Source organism: Branchiostoma lanceolatum, chromosome 5 (genome assembly GCF_035083965.1).
Source record: "Branchiostoma lanceolatum isolate klBraLanc5 chromosome 5, klBraLanc5.hap2, whole genome shotgun sequence".
Lineage (NCBI taxonomy): Eukaryota > Metazoa > Chordata > Leptocardii > Amphioxiformes > Branchiostomatidae > Branchiostoma > Branchiostoma lanceolatum.
The window spans coordinates 5,937,456-5,952,500 of record NC_089726.1 but is presented as its reverse complement, the minus strand read 5'-3'; the positions used below and the strand labels follow the sequence as shown (position 1 = coordinate 5,952,500).

The 15,045-nt window shown below is 42.3% G+C and overlaps 2 protein-coding genes across 3 annotated transcripts in view; one reads left to right on the top strand and one right to left on the bottom strand.

Moving 5' to 3' along the window:
• Positions 1–158, bottom strand: part of LOC136434248 (very low-density lipoprotein receptor-like) — a 5,302-nt gene extending 5,144 nt beyond the window's left edge. The window contains exon 1 of the mRNA XM_066426978.1: positions 1–158. This exon is cut by the window's left edge and continues 1,861 nt beyond it. The gene's annotated coding sequence lies outside the window, so the exon portion shown is untranslated.
• Positions 159–2,329: 2,171 nt separating this feature from the next.
• On the top strand, positions 2,330–13,966 carry LOC136434622 (sortilin-related receptor-like). Of its 2 annotated transcripts, none has more exons than XM_066427527.1 (14): positions 2,330–2,851; positions 3,743–3,853; positions 4,863–5,000; positions 5,610–5,750; positions 7,374–7,603; positions 8,441–8,590; positions 8,808–8,946; positions 9,361–9,481; positions 10,004–10,083; positions 10,438–10,548; positions 11,121–11,234; positions 12,087–12,203; positions 12,487–13,290; positions 13,501–13,966. In XM_066427527.1, the coding sequence occupies exons 1-14, from the start codon at positions 2,674–2,676 to the stop codon at positions 13,599–13,601; spliced, it is 2,535 nt and encodes an 844-aa protein (XP_066283624.1). In that variant the 5' UTR covers positions 2,330–2,673; the 3' UTR covers positions 13,602–13,966. The 2 variants fall into 2 exon arrangements, with proteins under 2 accessions (XP_066283624.1, XP_066283623.1); XM_066427526.1 differs by having other exon boundaries at positions 7,368–7,603.
• The last annotated feature ends 1,079 nt before the right edge of the window (positions 13,967–15,045 follow it).

Here is a 15,045-nt window from a genome sequence, read left to right as displayed (position 1 = left end):
AATAAATTTACATGATAACAAAGGTAGATTCGCTAATTATGACAAAAATGAGGTCCTATTGACTGTTCAAGTTCGCCTATTATGAAGAGCAATATGTCTGAGTATTGACACTACTCGGCACAGGACTGCCGTCACAAAACTGCGAACACGCTGTCACAAATTACACATTGAAACCGGAAGACATAACCGTACTCCCCTGGAACGACGAAAATGTCGATACTGCTATCTTGATAGAATATAAGATGAAAATAATTTTGTTTTAGATTGTAATTCATAGAACAAAGAGAGGACTGAACTTTATAAACTGATGTAACCTATGTTTCCCTACTCCATACACCTTAAAGGAGTCCTAAAGTCCAGAGGGGGGAGCTATTTGCCGATAGATGATAATTTTAGGAAGTAAAAATTGATATTTTTTACAGTATACGATAAAGTGCCCACTAGTTCCGTGCGCATCAAAAAGCATCCAATATTCTACTAAATTCCCCAGGTGACCCTCTATTTTCTGATTAATTAAATTTAAAAAAACTGAGCCTATGGCTTAATACAATGTGCCTGACAAGGCCTGACAAAAGTTAGCTTACTAAAAGAATGTCAGGATGGTTAAGAGAAACTCGTCTTGCTATGTGTTTTTTTATATCTTCTCAACAATTGGCCTTCTTATTGTGCTTAACCACCCTCATTTATGCCAAAAATATTTACGATTTAAGATGTATGTTTATGCACAGGGAATACATGGGTAGGGTCTGCACGGGTTTAGTGAGTATGATATTGTTTTAAAAAACACACCTTGTGCAGTTCACCACAAGCAGAATTCTGTAAAAAATCGTCTGATTATGTATCTATTGATATATAATCTAGTGGAAAATAACACCCCTTTCTGGAGTTTAGGACTCCTTTAAGCCCCTATCTCACTGGGCTGCTTACAAAGGAATCCGGGCTTGAAAATGACAACATCTAAAGTACCCTTAAACAGTCATTGAAGTTAGCTAAAAGTCGCGTGGGCAGATACAAACCCTGCAAAATATATCCACGATGAATAAGAACCTTAATCACGTGGTTTGGGCACAAAGTATTTACGCTAAGTTTCAAGAAAATTCATTTTGTCTTTTTATATTCATTTACATGTTTATGTAGTCGCCAATTGTCTAAGCTCTCGTGTGCTACTATGGAAAATACTGCATGGGCAAGGCAGTATTCCTCTATGACCTCAGTATCCTACAAACTGACGTAAATAGTAAATGGCTTACCTGCTAGCTCAGATGCACCTGACACGCAGTGGCACAGACCCCACAGCAGCACCAGTGATGCTCTGGTGAGCGAGGGATGCCCCATTCTGGTGGAGGACGGCTGGCACCTGCCGTACAACTGTCCTACATGTTACACTGTAACAGCAGTACCGCGTCACCGTTGTTTTCGTACAACATCGCCTTGCACTGCCGAATAATCATATAAAAATGCCAGGATAGATGAAGAATGTTAGCCTCGGTGGCAGTCTCCTCGGTGGCATTTCAGCATTGCCAGTTTTGATTAGAACAACATTTTTGAGAGCATTAATTGGCCGCTCCAGTCGAGGCTGGGCGATTGCTACTTGTGGTATTTTTATTTGTAGATTTATGTGTGTCTCGTGGTGACGATGCACCTGGTGTAGACGTCATGGAATATTTGTCTCCATGAAAAACGGAGATATTGTTTGGGGCGTGTCTGTGTGTGTCTGTCTCTGTGTGTGTGTTTCTGAACTATTGTAGTCAGCATAACTCAGGAACCTCTGGATGGATTACGATGATATTTGGTATGTGGGCGGGTGTTGTGAAGTCAAAATTCAAGGTCGATTTTGGCCCCCTGGTATGTGACCTTGGTACTGCAGCAGAACTTGATTTTTTCTATCTTTTGACCTGGACATGATCTGGTTTTGATTTTTTGGTGTCAGATAGCTTGTGATGTAATGAAGAAGTGGTGTAGTGGGCCCCCTAGCAGCTTGTTCTGGAACTGCAGGGGCGTTATTGTTAAAATCTTCTAAGGAGAGTAACTGACCAGAGGAACGTTGGATTTCCATGATATTTGGTATGCAAGTAGCTTGGACAGAGATGTACATAATGAAGTGCAAATTATGCTAATTGGGGCTTTTTTTGTTGCTGATTCTCTAGCTCCTCTTTCGGAATTTTATGTCTGTGGCTCTTTGGTCATCCAAAAACTGCTTTACTTGCCATTTTGGCCACCCAAGATCATTTGTACAAATGTAAGCTTACGAATGCATCCTAAGACGTTATCTTTAGTATATTCGATTTGCATTTAGGAAGAAAAATAGACAGGATGGGTAAAAGTTAAGATTGACGCTATAAGGGAAAACAGTTGTTCTTGTTTTATGTCAGATATTTACTGATTAATTTTCAACTCCCTGTATCCCTTTCAAATACATAAAAAATTTTGAAGTAAAATTTGCTAATAAGTTGGGACATCTGAATTCTTTGGTCGACGATTTGACACAAGAGAATGCTAGCAAATAATTGATGACATTCCTTCACATTGTCACGCATTCTTCGATGTTTGTCTCTCTGTAGGGTTACTATATAATGTATGTACAGAGCCGTGCCACGTACACCCCAGCACGATGCTATCTGATTACTTTGTCACCGCACGTCACTGTGCCAGGGTAGGCCCAGCACACCGGGGATGGCGACCAAAATGGCGATCGGCTTGCTCGTATTCGCATGTTTGTTTGTTGAAATTTGCACCGCCGATGATTGTCCCCCGTCCCATCATTTCTGTGGACCCGGTTCCTGCATCCCTGAAACGAGGCTGTGCGATGGCGTCGGTGACTGTTACGACGAGTCCGATGAGATTGGTTGTGGTAAGCTGTTACCTATTCTTAATGTTACAAAGGGACCCAACAGAATAGAAAAGCGTTCTGGTTTTGCATATTATAACGTTATCTTTCTGAATCAAAACAATTATAATGAATTGTATTGCCATTAAATTTGGACCAGGCAGTATTTGCATTATGCACCAACACAATTCTGATCCCTTTAGAGTAACCTCCACCAGATAAATTACAGAAAGTTGTAACACATGAAACAAAATTCAACTGGGGCGATGTGAAGAAATCTTGGGTTGATCTTAGAAATTCTGGATACTTATTTCGTCAAGTTATGACCTTAGTAACTTCATTTCCCACTTGCTTTGGGTCAACAATTGACTTATATCTTGGGAACACATACTTAAGAGTTGAAAATATAACTGGACAAAGGAACTAAGGATTTTCCTAATATTCTGTATACTTAAACAGATATGTAAACAATGAAATGCATATAATCTAAATCAGGAGGAAATTCTATTATTTCAGTGTTTTCAATAATACGACTTTTTACTTTTAAAAACAGAAAGTCATGTAACATATGGTTCCGGGTCGGAGTTTAAATCTGACCAGGGTGGGGTCATGGCACGGTAATACGCCGGAAATGTAGTTTTGTTTGCTAAGTTTTTGTCCCGGTTTTCCTAGAATCGTTATAGCTGTGTAGATATCTTTTTATTTGATTTACTTCTGACATACAGTAACAGATGATAAATAGCCAAATAAGGGTCTAAATTGTTGCCTTCACGTGTATTGACTGTTGAACATACTTGTTTGTAAAGAATTAGTCAGGTGTGCCTACTGTGCTGCGTTTACGCATAATAACAAACGCGCCTTTGTTGTGCCGCGTGACAATATTCGGACGGTAAATAGTGTACCTTGGTTGTACAGTGTGCACCGCTGTCGAATTCTGGTGTGAGCCCAGCGGCAGGTGTGTGCCACCATCCGGCGTGTGCGACGGTGCCCCCGTCTGTGAGGACGCCTCGGACGAGCTGATATGTCGTGAGTTTCTTACAAATCCATAGGACTACTATCTATCCATCCATCCATCCATCCATCCATCCATCCATCCATCCATCCATCCATCCATCATCCAAGACAAATATTGGTCTTTATTGGTCGGTCTTTATTGGTCAGAAATTACCCGCAATGGCAGCCTTTCTATAGCGCTGAATTGATGCAGGGTTTACAGGTTTCACATAATACACATATTTTATCCACACTTGCATTTTGTGGAACTGTCGCAGGGCTCTCTATTCGGCGCCACCAGGTGACCTCAATACGACCTTCCCCAACCGAAGTCAGGTACCCACTTACACCTGGGTAGAGTGAGGAAAGTCGTGTAAAGTGCCTTTTCCAAGGGCACAAGATCGGTTACATGACAGGATTCGAACTCGGGACCTCTTGGTTCTGAGCCGAACGCTCTGCCGTTGCGCCACACGACCTCACACGAAATATATCGTATTTCACCTCTGGAGGAGGCAAAAGTTAGATTTTTGACATGTTATTTTTCCTAGCTTGTGGGCCCCCATATAATGTTATTTTGTTTAAAACAATACCTCTTTGGATAACATTTACAGGATCATAGCAGTGCGACCACGGTGGTGCAGAATTCCAGTACTTAGCTATGTGATCATCAATATTGTATCTGACCCTTACCTCTTCCCTCATGACCTCAATGAAAAGCTGCTTGCGTGCCGATTTGAGCTTATCATGAATAAACAAAGGTTCAAACAAACAAGTATTCCATTCCTACTATTTTGTAAACATTTTGAAGATATTGATAATAATCTTTGTTGCTATCATAGTTGTACCTGTGGTCACACTGCAGTGTTGTAGAGTAATCACTACTGAATACATAGACACCAAATTTGTCTGGAAAATGTGTACCTTGAAGCTTAAGGCCCATAGGGGACTTGAAGGTGGAAAAAAAACCCTATCCTAGAGTTGAAAAGCGACACTAAGCAATTCTGTACTGGACATGTTTTTACTGATTTGGTTTTATCTACAGAGTGTTCGGATAACAACGAGTTCTGTGAAGATTGGGCCAGCAGTGGTGAGTGTGCCGCCAACCCCGACTACATGCTAACGCAATGCCGGCTTAGCTGCAACACGTGTGATGGTGGTACCGATGGAGGGAACAACGGAGGTAGTAACTCACAATATGAATACATGTTTCGCTCAAGGAAATAACATCAACCTGAGTAATAGCCGATCGAGGCAACTTTATGACAATGACAATGAAATCGTGATTTAGCTTGCCCAATGTTCAGATAACGATAACATACATTTCTTTCATGTTTATAGACATGTATTCAACCTATAACCAGAAACAACACCCAAAAAAAATGTTTGGTGCTCCTAAATTTTTTAACTTTGGTGCACTGAGAATTTCGAGCCCCCAATGCAAGTGGCAAGTACATTCATTTAATCTATGCATGATTATGTGCCCATAATTGACCTTGGTCTTCGTCTCTGCACCAACTATCCACATACCAAATATCATTACAATCCATCCAGAGGTTATTGACCAATGCTGACCACCAATATCCGGAAACAAAGACAGACACGCCAAAAAAACAGTACCTCCATTTTTCATGCAGGTAACAGTAGAGAACCCCATGGCCTTGAAGATAAGCCATGAACTACCCCCCCCCCTTCCTCTGTGGAAGAGAAAGGATGGTGTAGACTATCGTTGAAAGCGACACTAGGCAATTCTGTACTGGATATGTTTTCACTGATTTGGTTTTATCTTCAGGGTGTTCGGATAACAACGAGTTCTGTGAAGATTGGGCCAGCAGTGGTGAATGTGCCGCCAACCCCGGCTACATGCTATTGGGATGCCGGCTTAGCTGCAACGCATGTGATGGTGGTACCGATGGAGGGAACAACGGAGGTAGTAAGTAACTCACAATAATATCATACAAGGAAATAACATCCACCTGAGTGATAGCCAATTTGGGCAAGTTTATGACAATGACTGTGAAATCGTCATTTAGCTTCTCAATTGATATTCCAAAAACGATAAAATGCATTTCTTTTAGGTTCACAGTTATTCATTTAACCTATAATCAGAACCAACACCCAAATTTGCTCCTAAAGGTTTAGTTTGGGTGCACCTGAGTGCACCAATTTCCCGAAATGAATTTCGAGCCCTTTTATACTTCACATTGTAGTAGCCCGTCTTGTCTGGGCGAGTGTGTGTGTGTGTGTGTGTGTGTGTGTGTGTGTGTGTGTGTGTGTGTGTGTGTGTGTGTGTGTGAGTGAGTGTGTGTGTGTGTGAGTGTGTGTGTGTGTGAGTGAGTGAGTGAGTGTGTGTGTGAGTGTGTGTGTGAGTGAGTGTGTGTGCGTGTGAGTGTGTGTGTGAGTGAGTTTGTGCGTGTGTGTGAGTGAGAGTGAGAGTGAGTGTGTGTGAGTGAGTGTGTGTGTGAGTGAGTGTGTGTGTGTGTGTGTGTGTGTGTATGTGTGTCTGTGTTTGTGTGTGTGTGTGTGAGTGTGTGTGTGTGTGTGTGTGTGTATGTGTGTCTGTGTTTGTGTGTGTGTGTGTCTGTGTTTGTGTGTGTGTGTGTGAGTGTGTGTGTGTGTGTGTGTGTGTATGTGTGTCTGTGTTTGTGTGTGTGTGTGAGTGTGTGTGTGTGTGAGTGTGTGTGTGTGTGTGTGTGTGTTTGTGTGTAAAGCTAAACATCTACGAGTGTGTAAATCTATCCCTATGTATGAGGAATTTATTGTCTTTATATACATGTCATTTTGCAACAATTGGCCTTTGGTATCCAAAGGCCAAGTGTGTGAAAGACCTGTGGAGGTATAAAGGAATGAAGGAGAGAAGGATCTTTGAAGACTGAAATGAAAAAAAAATGAGTGATAGAATAAAGAATTCCAGTAATGCTATGCGTTGCAAAGCTAGATATGATGTAAATAAGGGCATTATCAGATTGAGAAGGTTGTATCATGGATCTTGTGTATTTGCAGAAAATAATATTTCCAAATTGCAGAAAAAAAAGAACATCCTGCGATATTGCAGAACACTGGAAAATGGATTTCAACCACGACTCTCTCTCTCTTATCGGGAACATAAATGTTGTACCTAAAATGGATGGATTAAGCAGGAATCATCCATTTAGTGGATAGCAAAAATTAATGTTATGTTTTGTTGCTAAAAATCATACAGAATTTCAAGGTTGTAGCATCTTAGATGTGAGATATTGAAACAAAGAGTGCTAATACCCATCACGGCAGCAAAGCTAAATTTCCGAGCGCATTTCTATGTCTGTATTTTATATGAAGCTTCTAGGGGGCTCCAAAAATAAACACTGCTGTCTTAGGCCAGGACCCTAAAATATTTATAAGTACCATGGCCGACAGGAACAATGAGCAACACTCACCAAGTTTTGGTGTGCACACCCTTTGTGTGTGTTGCTCATTGTTCCTGTCGGCCACGGTACTTGAGAATCACCATCAGTAGGTTTTATAGGCATCTGGTTACTTACCCGATCCCATAATAACATCCTGCTGATAGCTTCAGACGAAAATACCTGGATGACGCAAGACGAGTACGTCCTACTTGGAGTCGGACTGGATCCCGACGATCCTGCTGCGGTTCCGAAGATTCCCGACCTCGACATGAGTGCTTCATCGCGAGGGGAGGTTTTCTACCCGTGGCAGGCACGTCTGAACAACGGGGAGGGACAGCAGCATGGAGCGTGCTGGACCCCGACCCCGATTCCGTTCCAGGACACCACCCCATGGCTACAGGTACACATTATCCTAACCTGTTTATATATCTACCTATGTAGGCCAATGTATACACACACATCTCTATGCAAAAACGAGACAATGCTTTACATTCCTGACGCAGCATATTGTTTTCAACGTACATTGTACTGTTCTAGAGTAATTTAGCATGCATAGACACTCAGATAGTATAATTTAGTTCATTGAAATTGCTAAATATTAGCAATAGTTCAATTGTTATGTATGTAAAAGTTGCAAAACATTGTTTCTTTTACTATTGTCGCACAATAAAGTTCTTCTTCTTGTTCTTCTTATTGCTTGGTCACCGTCATGCCTTGAGTTTTGAACAGATTAGGCGAGAATTCAAAAATATCTTCTAACGTTAGGTAAAATTGGCATGAGATCCTGATTTGTATATACTACCTAAAGTAGGAATTTGTTATTACCAAGTATAGTAGGGTCATCGTCGCTGGATAGTTTTAAAGAACGTCACGTGTGACAGGTCGTTCAGTCATAATATAACCAGCTGCTGCCGCGCTGTGTGCCTGCGAAGCAAGCGTGTTACGCCGAAGGGCAGTTATACCGGCTAAACAGATACAGATTTGTACTCGACAGATAGACGAGACCTCAGTTCCGGTAGAATTTTGCCTTCCAACATAGCTGTCCTTGCTTTGCATTGCCATTGGGTTTGGAATTTAACCAAAAAAAAATATTTTTGCAACTCATTTTGTAAAGGCCAACAAACAAAAATGGACTTTTGGCTCTTTTCAATAGCAAACTAAAAAAATGGAAATTTTCATCAATGAAGTAGAAAATGAAACGATAGTAAAATGATATTTCTCCTACATAATCTCACAGATCAAACATGACAAGGTGTACGAAGTTGCCGGTGTCATCACCCAGGGGGCTTACAACCTGGACCACTGGGTCACGTCCTACAAGCTGGCGTTCTCTGTCAATGGACAATGGACAATGTACACAAACAGCACCGGGGACAGTGAGGAAATGGTCAGTTCATACTGTGAAAACAGACAAGGAGGCTTTTAAGAAATAGAATGGTGTCGAAGACCTTCTTTGCAAACATTCTGTTCAAGTCTAGTGCTGTCCAAGCGACAAAGTAATCCCATCTGTCCGATAGCTTTTTCTACGACTAAGATTCCATGTTACATTCTGACAACAAGGCATCCTAGTCACCAGGTATACAGTACATCATTTTTCGTTTCAGGTGTTCCAAGGGAACAGCGACAGCCACGGCTACGCTCGCAACCTGTTGGACAACCCGACATTCGCACTCTACACTCGCTTCTACCCGCTCACCTTCCACAACCGGATCGCATTGAGGGTCGAGATCCTCGTCAAAAATGGTCAGATCGAAGTCTAATTTATTTCATTAATCTATGTGTGTTTTGTTTTCCACACTCTCACCTAAAAACACCAACAGAACATACAACATGATTTCCTTGTCATATGAATGTGGCTATTTCTTCGGCGTCATTGATATTGTAGTACCTGCCCACATATTTATCTGTTTATTGATTTCAATTTTCTTACATTTCAAGATTCCTATCATGTAGTTTATTTGAGATAATTTGTTGCTCTAATGCTTTGCATGTCTGCACCTGTTTTTTTCATTTTCAGTATTTGTAATATTTGTTCTGTACTTCTGCAATGTATTCTGTCGATGACGACACGAAATTAAGCTGTAAGCTTGAGTCTGTCGTCATCATGTCATGTATTTAAATGTTGCAAAAAAAAAAAAAATTTATGTTCCTTACAAGGTTCCGGATGTGCATCTCATGAGGTCTTCTGTAACAAGGCATGTCGCCCAAGGGGAGATTTCTGTCGGGCTTTTGACGGATGTGTGCCACAGCGCTATATTCACGTGCACAACAGAGACAAGTAAATGCAATCACTTCACAACCTTTCCTTTCATAAATGATACATTGGAAAAGCTGTTGCCAGACTTTTTTCATGATTTTTGTGATAAGACAACTATTGTGTAATAAGTTGTATATTACGATGTTTGAAATTCTTTGTAACACTACTGTTCAGCTGTCAGGTTGCTAAGTAAGTGTGGATGATATAAGGACAATTCAATGTAGATATTATACATTCTCGAAGTGAAAAGCTGGAACTGACTGGAAGATTAAACGATTATCATTAGCGTGAATTAAGCTAATAAGCTGAGGAAGACTGAGTGATTCGGTCGAACATTTTGGTGAGAAAAATTCTTCGAGTTGGAGAACAGTTTATTTCTCATTATGTAATTTACCAACGAAGGTGACGTTTTATACTCAAGTATTAGACTTAAGTGCAAATTAATTCTTGAGCTCTAAGTTCAGCTAGCAGACAAACAAGCAACAACACTTACAACACTTGATCTGAATACAAGAAAATACTAACAAGCTTTCTGTGTTGCAGACCTGTCTGTGAAGACGTGCTGGAGGCTGAGTGTGGACTACTGAAATTGTCCATGAAGTTGGAGGATCTCGGATGTTTGGGTTCGTTTATTCACCTTCCACCACTATGTACATTATAAGTAGTCAGGCCGCTAGGGCTAATACACGGTAGCTTAACAGCAATGAAGCAATGTGATATACAATTGCACTAACACTACAGTACTGAACAGGCATTCTTATTTGGAGATGATAGCATTGCAACCGGATAGCATGAAAGTGCATCTGTTTTTAAGAAGTAGACAGCATGGAACGGACTCTACACTCAGTCCGTGTAACCAATGCAGCATTAGATAGAATTTGGACTTAGACAACTGTGCAACTCCGTAGCGACTCCTGCATGTAATGTACCCGCCATTAGAAAAGGATTGTCTGTCTCTTTAAATCTTTGTCTTGTAGAGATCGACAGCCAGTTCAGTCCGTGTGGGGATGGTGACGTGTTCCACGATAGTCAGGCTTGTGACGGCATAGAGACCTGCTCAACAGGGAAGGACGAGGCAAACTGTGACGGTAAGACTTCCCCGGGCCACCCATTCATACTAGCAAAGAAAAATCCGACAAAAGTCGTCATTCTATTTTCCTTTGGTTGATCACTGATTTGATATCTAATTCTGAACCTGATAATCCAGGCCTATCAATATATATATTATGCCCAAACGTTATCCTGAACTCAATATATTTACGCTTGAGCCTCATAATCCTACTCAATATTATTCTTGAACCTTTTGCTAAACTCATGTATATATGCTTCCACCTTATCCTACTCGATGGTACAATAAGCGTTGTAATCCTATTCAATGTAAAGTCTTAACCTTACCATACTAAATCACACTGAATTGTACCGCTTGAATCTTATAATCCTACTCAGTATTATGCCTTCTTATCCTATATAATCAATACTTGAACCTTATCCTACCCACTAAAAGGTTTGAACCATATCCTATCTTTAAATATTAAGATATTGCTTGAATAGCTAAGTACATGACTAGTAATGGCATTCTTTCACTCTTCGACCAAATTACCATCAAGATACAAGTGAACTTCTAATATGAGAGCCATTCTGCATTTTGTGTTTCCTCCAGAGTGTGCGATGGAATGTCCGACTAGCTTGAGTGACCACTGCATCCACAGGGGATGGATCTGTGATGGACTAGAGGACTGTCTCGATGGGAGGGACGAAAAAGGCTGTGTGCAAGGTAGGTGCATTTTTGACTAGTGACTAAAGAAAGACAGATACAACTATAAACCCTGTTTTTGCCTTCCTATAAGTTGTTGATACCTGATCGGTGCCATGTTGCCCCACTCCCTTCCAACTGTAACAGTGAAGTTCAAGCGCGACTTACTGACCAGTCCGACAGGTTCGGACCTTTTAGTCTAGTGGAAGTGCGTTGGGTTTGCGCGCTGGGGGCCCGGGTTCGATTCCCGGGAGCCAGGAGACTGTACTGCACGCCTCGCGCGTGTCAGTGGTTCCCACACCGGGAATCGAATCTGAGTGTAACAGTGTGGTTCAAGCGCTATTTGCTGACCAGTCTAACAGGTCCGGACCTTTTCGCCTAGCGCTAAGTGCGTTGGGTTTGTGTGCTGGTGGCCCAGACTTGATTTCCGGGAGCCAAGCGTCTGTACTACTCGCCCCGTGCGTTTCACAACAGCCGACTGACCCCTAAATTACAACCAAGCCCGGCTTTGCCCCCAATGTGTGCGCCGTCCCAGCAAGGGTGTTATGGTTGTTGGGGGTGGGGGTAATAGAAAAAGCAACTGTGTATGTGGCAGCCCCCCTCCACTCCCCGACAAAAGACTAATTCTGCCAGTCTGATCGCGGGCTATAGGCTACAATATTAGAGGATAAAGCATAAGAAGTTTGGAAAAGTTATTCATTCATTCATTGCTCCAAACGAGGCCATTTTGCTATAGGATGATTTTGTATAATAACCAACACTTAGAATGTAATGGTAAATAATCTATTGGTATGTTTCTCCAGCCTATGATTAATTTGACTCCGCCCTAAATTGTTGCCACGGTCTAACTGTGCTGTGTACTTACCGTGACAGGAGTACCCAAGCACTGCTTTTTCACTTGTCACAACAACGTCACGTGTCTGCCGACAAGTCAACTGGGTGACGGACATCTGGACTGTTCTGACGGCGAGGACGAAAGACCCAGTGACAGTGAGTCACAACTGGATTTGCCCGTTAATGCTTGTTGGGGAGTGGGAGTAATAGAAAACGTCATGGCTGGCCCCCGGACAAAAGACTGATTCTGCCATTTTGTAAAATCTGATATCAATTACTCTAAGAGATTAAAGCACAAAATTCATGGCCCCCAGAAAGGCTATTTTGCAGTCAGTATAATGATGTTAACCAGAATAGATTACAAGAATTTGCAGCAGCTACAAGCTGTGTTGCACGGTATTGTATACATTCAAATGAACACAAACATCTGTTGCTACAGTTGGAGACGCCCTGAGACGTAGGTGGGGCCCCTGCAGCTACAACTGCTCGTCTGTCTACGGCAACGCGTCGTGCGTTCCTGACGCGTTCAGCTGCGACGGTGACGCGGACTGTTTGGGGAAAGAGGACGAGCAGGACTGTGAAGGATCCGTAACGACAGAATATTGCCCAACATTCTACTGCAGCCTGTCCGGCTCACAGGATCCGCATTGCGTGAACAGTCATCTGGTCTGTGACGGATACCCGGACTGTGCGACAGGGGAGGACGAGCAGCGGTGTGAGGGCGCCGCACCAGGGCTTTGCGTGACGTTCTACTGTGCCCTTCCCGGCTCTCCGAACCCTACGTACTGCGTGCACAGTCATCTGGTCTGTGACGGATACCCGGACTGTGCGGCAGCGGAGGACGAGCAGGGCTGCGGAGGCGCCGCACCTGCGACAGAGCTTTGCCTGACGTTCTACTGCGCCCTTCCCGGCTCTCCGAACCCTACGTACTGCGTGCACGGTCATCTGATCTGTGACGGATACCCGGACTGTGCGGCAGCGGAGGACGAGCAGGGCTGCGGAGGCGCCGCACCTGCGACAGAGCTTTGCCTGACGTTCTACTGCGCCCTTCCCGGCTCTCCGAACCCTACGTACTGCGTGCACGGTCATCTGGTCTGTGACGGGTACCCGGACTGTGCGGCAGGGGAGGACGAGCAGGAGTGCGGCAACGCGGAGGCCGTGTCCACTCAAGCCAGCACTACGCCGAGCATCGGCCCAATCGCAGAACCAACAAGTGGTCAAGGATGGTTCGTAGATCAAACAGGTACTTATAACTTTCCTCAAGAAATGCATTCAAGTTCCGTGGTGATTTAATTTCGCCATAAGGACTGAAAATGGAGTGTTTGTTGTGGTTTTAAGTTTATGATAGTGCTACTTGACAATAATGAAAACAAAGATTTTCGTTGAATGCTATTATCATGATGCTTTTTAAGTACTGTTACTGTTTATTTCTCCTTTTTTTGTTTCCTTACAGGGCTCTATGCAAGAAGGAGCCATGGGTCCAAGTACCAGCCCATGATTTGGATGACAGCCGCTGCACTGGGCGGTCAGATTCTCTACCGCCTGGCTTTCTGATCAATTCATTAGGCCTCGGCTGTTGGGCACAAAACATTGTATGAGAATCCCCATAAGAAAGAGCATGTATAATTTCTGAATACCAGAAAATGATCAATGTTGAATCGTTAGAGAAATGCTTGAGCCAGTTAACTTGAAATCTCTTGTTCAGACCTTGTCCAAACTATTGTTTCGGATGTAATCATGTTTCTTATTTCTCAGTCCAACATTGGATTTGTCTTAGTAGACTGGTTTATTTGTCATATCTGACATACAGGCCTCGTTGCAGCCGTTATTACAAGGCTGAATTGTGAGGCTAAATATAACATAATTCATTATAGGTCACACAGCTTTCAGGCATCGATTAAAGGTTTTAAAACAATCAATATCAGTTAAAACATTTACTTAGACTATTTCAAATATTTCACGATCACTCTCTTAGAGATTGCCTCGGGACAAACAGTGCGAGGAATATGTGATAACCATATTCTCTAGAGTTCATTAGTGGAGTCTTAGTGAAATTAATCATGAAAGTATTTCGGCTGAGGTCTTGAAAAATCACTTAGATGTCAGATGAAAACTGAAATGCATCGATTGTTGAAGTTAGGCTTATTGCGGATAACATATCAAATTTTCAAGGTCTGATATAATCTAAGCTATCCAAAAGGTAGGAGTACATTTTCATCACTGTATTTCACTGTAAAAATGTAGCCTGATGATTGTCTTAAACGAATTTAGACCGGGCTCGTTTGGTCCTCCTGCGACATTGGGGGGGGGGGGGGGGGGCGCTTTTGAGACCCGCCCCTTCCGCCCACTGTAACTCCGAGTTTAAACTATTTATCGTGTCACCGCAAAATTTTCAGAGGATCGATGTATAAGTAAAATATGCAGTATGACAACTTTCATGTCATACTGATGTAATATGGCGTAATTATGACGCCATTCATGTGATTTTATTGGCTGGAACCGTGTAAATGGGGTATTTCCATGAAACGCAAAGGTATGCAGCAAAATTTTAACAAAAACAGTGACTAACAGAATTTATATGTCTGCTAAGACTTTTGTTGTCAATAGCAATAGCAAAGACGACGTCATATATTCTTATGTTATCCGCCACCTTCGATATATATCGATCCGCCCTCTTGGCTTTTCAAAAATACTTTTTTTAGCAAATAACCCCAAAACACAATGAAGCAGAATGAAAATAGACACGAAAAATCATGAACTCACATAAACATTATCCAATTGTTGCCAACTAAATTTTGTGAAAAGTCACCAAGTTTGGCGTCTCTAGCATAAGCCGATCATGGGTTATGCGACATAAAATTTGGCGCGGGCCTCAAAAGCCCCCGCCCCCCCCCGTCTGAATAGGGTTAACACTGTAAGATCGAAATATCATAACAGCATATCTATTTATTGGCCTATAGTAATTTCTAATCTTTTACAGAGCTTAAACCAGTAATTT

Excerpts from the sequence above, each read along its gene's own strand:
- LOC136434622 (XM_066427526.1), top strand. The coding sequence starts at position 2,674 with ATGGCGACCAAAATGGCGATCGGCTTGCTCGTATTCGCATGTTTGTTT. Across the intron at positions 11,235-12,086 it reads CGAAAAAGGCTGTGTGCAAG|GAGTACCCAAGCACTGCTTT; the intron begins GTAGGTGCATTT and ends TTACCGTGACAG. Across the intron at positions 13,291-13,500 it reads ATGGTTCGTAGATCAAACAG|GGCTCTATGCAAGAAGGAGC; the intron begins GTACTTATAACT and ends GTTTCCTTACAG.